The sequence below is a fragment of the Epinephelus fuscoguttatus genome, linkage group LG3, assembly GCF_011397635.1.
Source record: "Epinephelus fuscoguttatus linkage group LG3, E.fuscoguttatus.final_Chr_v1".
Classification (NCBI taxonomy): Eukaryota; Metazoa; Chordata; class Actinopteri; order Perciformes; family Serranidae; genus Epinephelus; species Epinephelus fuscoguttatus.
The window spans coordinates 28,483,608-28,489,607 of NC_064754.1; the positions used below are offsets into that span (position 1 = coordinate 28,483,608).

Consider the following 6,000-nt stretch of genomic DNA (forward strand, 5'->3'; position numbering starts at 1 on the left):
CATTGGACATTAGGAGAAAGCAGCTGACCAACTGGGCTAGCCTCAAGGGGCACCAAGAGCAACAACCCACAAAAGTGGTAATGCAGGAGTGCTGGGAACGAGGCAGAGGACAAAAGGCTAGCTTCGGGTTGGTGGGCAACCTGTATGCAGAGTATATGGGGGTGGAAAATTTCTACGTGAGCCCAACAGTGGTAACTCCTGAAGTTGAACCATGGAAGCTTATTACACCACAAGTAGACTTGTACCTCTTGGACGTCAGGAAGACAGAGAAAGGGAAGATAGACTTGGTGTCAGCTTTCTTAGCTCATGTTAGCCAGCATTACCCTGAGTACACTCAGATATATACAGATGGGTCTAAAGATTCAGAGCAGCAAACAACAGGGGCTGCTTTCTCTGTTCCATGCAGAAAGGTTCATGTGGTAAAGCGTTCTTCGGATTATTTGGGAGTTTACACTGTAGAGTTGTGGGCAGTGTTTTTGGCACTGAAGTGGATAGAAGAACACAAACCAGGAAATACCCTAATATGCTCTGATTCTGTTTCAGTGCTGAGCAGCCTGACATCCTTCATATCCAGCAGTCAAGATATCCTGTTCCAGATTTTACAAGTACACGCCAGAGTCATACAGCAAGGTATGCGTATTGAATTTATATGGGTACCAGCACATGCAGGTATAAAAGGGAATGAGGAGGTGGATAAACTTGCTAAACAAGCACTACAAAAGGACACCATAAATACACACATTTTGTTAAGTAAATCAGAGATCAAAACAATAATCTGGAATAAGTCAATGGAGGAATGGCAGGGGAGGTGGGACAATGAAACAAGGGGAAGGTTTTTATATAGCTTTATCAGTAATATAAAGTCAACAGACAGGAATATGGGAAGGACAAGGAGGGAGGAGGTAATATGCAATAGGATTAAATTAGGTCATTCCAATTTAAACAGTACACTACACAAAATAGGAAAACACCCAACTGGTTTATGTGTCAGTCAGAGGAATCAATAACATGCAACCACAGAATGCACCACGTACAGCCAAGAAAGACAGCATATGAAGGAGGAGTTGAGAAAAATTACGTGAAATTAATGTTAAAACTTTGATGAGTCTGCCAAGTGGGCTGAGTACAAGAGTGTTTTTTGAATTCATTAGAAGGACAGGTTTACACAATAGAATCTAATCTCTGATTCACACTCCGGAGCAGAAGGTGGCGGTAATGCACGTAATACGCTGGTTGCCAACCGCCGTTAAAAGACAAGAAGAAGAAAAAGAAAAAGAAGTAGAAGTAGTCGTCGTCGTTAAACCACAGACGGTGGAAAATAGTAGTAATCCAGTATCTTTGGTTCAACCAAAGACGATGATGATCCAGTATCTTTGGTTCAACCTCTTTTTTCTTTATTTTCTGTGATCGACTGTTCTGCAGTTGAGTTTTACTGACTAGCAGCCCCAGCAAATCGAGCTCAGACTAATGGATGGACATTCAAAAAACCAGCGGGACTGTTGCTGCCTTTTGGAGCAGGACTAAATACCTTTTTATTGTTTCACATTTTCATGAAGTTAATTGCTAACTGCTGACGTTATGTCTACAAAGAAACTGGCCAAGTAAGTAACGGATTAACCGCGAGCCGTTAGCGTTCAGCGTTAGCTACTCGGAGCACAAAGAAACGACACATTCAGTAGCTTTAAGTCTTTTAGTAACGTGAACCAACGTAAGATAGGTCCTACATTTGTTTTTTATCGAGTGCTTGAATGTTATTTCAAATTGTTGCCAACTTTAATTGTGTTTGAAATGGGCAACAGTACGTGACGCTGGTAGAAGTTAGTATTTGTTGTAGTAACGTTACTACACTTAGATCAGAGGCTCATGAATCCCTTCCTGCCTCCACAGAGAATTGGGATTATTGAGGCAGCGGAGTCAGTCCTCTAATGGGTCAAAGAAATCCCTGTTATCAAGTAAGTAAGATTATTTGTACTCTGCATAGAGAGCTCATGTTTAAACATGATCTCCTGGTCAGTGCAATTTTTCACTGGAATACACAGCTGCACTTTCCACAGTTTGATACTGTCTGATATCTTTCAGATCAAATATTTTCATATCTGATTGTGATTGATTTTGAGTCCACTTGCTGGAGAGAGAAAAACAACTACGGCCAGGAAATTAGTAAGTAGCCCTTTAATGTTAGATGTGATGTGGGCATTCTTCTTCTTCACCCTTGTTACTCACAACATACATGTCCCTCTTTCCTGTCTCCCCTCCACACAGTTGAGTTTCCTGCTGTTCTTCTGAACACGTCCACAGGAGAGGTCGAGTCCGAGTTTCATACTTATGTTCAACCCCAAGAGCACCCAATGCTGTCTGAGTTCTGCACAGAGCTGACTGGGATCACACAGGTGTCGATGATAACACATAGATACATTGCTACAAACATATCAGTGCACTCTTTGGTGCCGTGTGCTGTGCATTATATCTGACAGCTTCATTTCTCTGTCTCACAGATGCAAGTTGAGGCAGGGATCCCCCTTCAAATCTGTCTTTCTCGGTTCAGCCGCTGGCTGCAAAACCTGCAGCTCGAGAAGGGTGTGGTCTTTCCCAACAAACAGCAGAGATGCTCTGCACCTTCACCCTCTCAAAAACTGTGTACTTTCCTCACATGGTCAGGTAAAAGTAAACTGCATTGGTCTACATCTCTTTTGGTAACCCTCTTTCAGTTACCATAAAGTCATCACGCTCGATCTCTGCCATAGTTACTGAGGATGTTACCTGCACTGAAGATAAGATCACACTGAATATTGACTAGAATGCACAGTAGCATGGTTTATTTTTACCCTGTAGCTTTTTTTTTTTTTTAATGAAATTGAGAAGTTTGACCAAGACACACATTATTCATTTTAATATGCCTGCATCTGCGTTGCGTGTCAGACTGGGATCTTGGAGTTTGTTTGCAGTACGAATGTAAACGCAAGCAGCTCCACAAACCTGATGTGCTCAACAGCTGGATAGACCTGAGAAGCACCTACAGGGTAAGCAAAAGCTCAGTTACTTTGTCTTTACAAAGCAACAATTATTTCTGCAACTGTTTAGGGCACCGGATATTTTCTTAATTGTTTGGACTGTAAAATGAATGACATTTTATAGTTATGGCAAATTTCTATCATAAGTATTCAGTTATTCACTTATTTGGTCTTGCCAGCGGTCCAAAAAACCCAAAGGTATTCTGTTATTAATGACATGTAACCAGGAAAAGCAGCAAAGCTTCACATGTAAGAAGCTGTGACCAATGAAAGTTCTTTGATTAACCACATATTCACTGATAAAACTTTCTATCAATTAACTAAGCACTTAGACAAGACCTATTTGTTTCAGCACTGCTCATGCTGTGATTAACCCCCCTTTTTGAATTCAGTTGTTTTATGATCGGAAACCCAAAGGCCTCAACGGGGCGCTGCAAGATCTGGGAATACAGTTTTCAGGAAGAGAACATTCTGGTATTAAAATAAAACAAATGTTATGTTGTCAAATTGCTCTATATATCTACAGTACATAGAAAATGCCTAATCTTATCCCTTGTGTCTTGTTTCCCCTCCTTCCTCAGGTTTGGATGACTCCCGTAATACAGCTCATTTGGCAGCGAGGATGATGAAGGATGGGTGTGTGATGAAGATCACTAGGAGCCTGGAGAGGGTGAGTGGTCGCCGTCCAGCGATGCATCCCAGCTCCTAAATCCCTGAGCCTCCTTTTAACCCCCCCAAGCAAAACCTGTTATGGATGATGACTGTATGGAAGTCTGCATGGATGAAGCTTGCTCGGTTCAGACTGATCCACCATGTAGAATTTTTATTGTTGAATTTTTTTTGTTGTACAGCCTGTTTTTACACATAAATAAACAAATACATAATTTGACTGCCAATCATAAATGCTGATACTCATGACTTTTACATAATTAGCTTCAAGAAAAATCAGAATGGGTGATATTTTCTGAGTTAATGATCATATCTCATCTTATCTTCTTGTAGACCCCATCAGTGGTCAGACCTATGTTTGGAAACACAACGACAGAAAGCAAAAAACCCATCAACAATAAAGAGGAAAACACATTAAATAAACCTTCATCATCTAAGACTCCTCCTGAATCATGTCAGATAAAATCATGTGCAGAGGACATTAAGAGGGATTTAGACACAAAGGAAAACTCAAGTTCTGTTCAAAGCCTGATCGCACCAAAGACACTGCTGAATGGTGCAACTACACCACTCTGGGGATGCAGCAAGTCATTCACAGCAGTAACCGCTAATATTTCCACTTCAGTTATGATGAATCGTCCCTCACCTCCCAATAACAACAACAACAACAACAACAACAACAGCCTTGTTCTGTTTTCTACTGCTGTGGACTGCATTTCAAACCTGCCTCAACCCAACCACCCCCCAGGAGCTGCAGTAGGATGTGTGGAAGAAGAAGAAGGAGTGGAAATCTTTGTGGAAACAGAGGACAGGTGTGGTTCATATGATGATGTGGTGTTAGAGGATGACGATGATGTCATCAGTGAAACACTGGGAGAATTTAAAGTTGATTATGTATCAGATTTTGACAGTGGATGTCATGTGTGGGAACAGCCTGATGATACACACTCACCAGGCGATCAGGTCACATTAAGGGACAATATAAGAGGAACAGTAAGCATTGAAAACAACTTTAAAACTCCTAAGATAATCAGTGAATCATCAGTGACGTCTCTACTTACAAAGAAGATGACGTCCAATGTTAATGTGTCTAATCAGTTAAATAAAATCAGGCAGAATTCAGCAATCTCAGAGCCTAATGCTTATTTTGCTGTGCCTAAAACTGTGACTCGGGAACCCAAATCAAATCAGCATAAAACAGCTCCACAAGAACACAAGAAGTCCTATGGGCCACATAAAAACTCTCAATCAATCACGCCCTTTCTACTCAGGCACAAGCCCTTCATCCCAGAAAAGACCTCCACCCCTTATACCTCATTTGCCAGGCCCAAAGCACTTGTCACACAACACACAAATCATAAAGAATCTTCCTTTACCATCTACACCGACCCAGCAAAACCTTCCCGTCCCTCATCATGTGGCTCTTTTAGCACCTCCAGGAATGTCCTCTCCTCTCTGTCAACCAACACACACTCCTCATGCACAAATCGTTCCTCTGTTTCTGTGACAATGAAAGGAGGGCAGAGGATCACATCCCCACTGTGTGCGTGTGGGCGTCGTGCTAAGCGTCAGGTCGTATCCAACGGAGGGCCGAACCATGGGCGAGGGTTTTACTGCTGTCCAGTCCGCCGGTCAGGCAGCGGAGGCAGGATCCAGAAGGGATGTGAGTTCTTTAAGTGGGAGTCAGCTCTGATGAAGAACAGTCCAGTATCGTCTCCTGCCGTCGGCTCCTCTGTCTCACTCTGTCAGATCAACTCGACTCTGAGCTGGCAGCCGCCCCAGAGGTCAACGCTGAGAAAGAGCTGTTAACTTGGAGAATAAAACTGAGAGTGTGTGTTCTGTCTCAGGCACACAGACTTCGTAATGTTACCAATGCACTGTTAAACAGTTGCCACAAAGATACCTCAATAATTATGTTTTATTTGTTAATTTGTTTCTACCATACACACAACCACTCAGAAGATCTCCCTTTATGAACTTCATACAGCAGCACAAATCAAAGCTGTAATTTTTATTGACATAGTAAATGCTCCATTAATTTAATGACACCAGTTTGGACATTTAATTGGCTATCAAATAAATTAGCTTACCTCGTCCTTCTGTGTGGAGTTTGTATTTTTGACCCCGGCTTGCTCAGGGCTCTCAGGCTTCCGCCTACAATACTTCATCATTATGCTGTGAATACTTTCGAATGTTTGGCTGTTTGTGAAACTTTGTCATACTTTTAAGAACGTGAAAGTGCTCATGAAAAATACCAACTGACAAATGAAATTAGTTGATACGATGGTATGTAGTGATGTGAATTTAACTGAAAAAATAA

At 41.8% G+C, this 6,000-nt stretch overlaps 2 protein-coding genes across 2 annotated transcripts in view; both read left to right on the forward strand.

The window, feature by feature from the left end:
* The window catches only part of LOC125883639 (gastrula zinc finger protein XlCGF57.1-like), a 49,129-nt gene extending 47,693 nt beyond the window's left edge, over positions 1-1,436 (forward strand). The window contains exons 6-7 of the mRNA XM_049568084.1: positions 544-630; positions 1,423-1,436. Of these exons, the coding sequence (XP_049424041.1) occupies positions 544-630; positions 1,423-1,436 (101 nt within the window). The remainder of the gene's footprint in view (positions 1-543; positions 631-1,422) is intronic.
* eri2 (ERI1 exoribonuclease family member 2) lies at positions 1,270-6,000 on the forward strand. The gene is made up of 9 exons (XM_049571370.1): positions 1,270-1,601; positions 1,888-1,952; positions 2,080-2,160; positions 2,263-2,390; positions 2,496-2,658; positions 2,920-3,020; positions 3,404-3,485; positions 3,593-3,681; positions 4,014-6,000. The coding sequence occupies exons 1-9, from the start codon at positions 1,579-1,581 to the stop codon at positions 5,487-5,489; spliced, it is 2,208 nt and encodes a 735-aa protein (XP_049427327.1). The 5' UTR covers positions 1,270-1,578; the 3' UTR covers positions 5,490-6,000.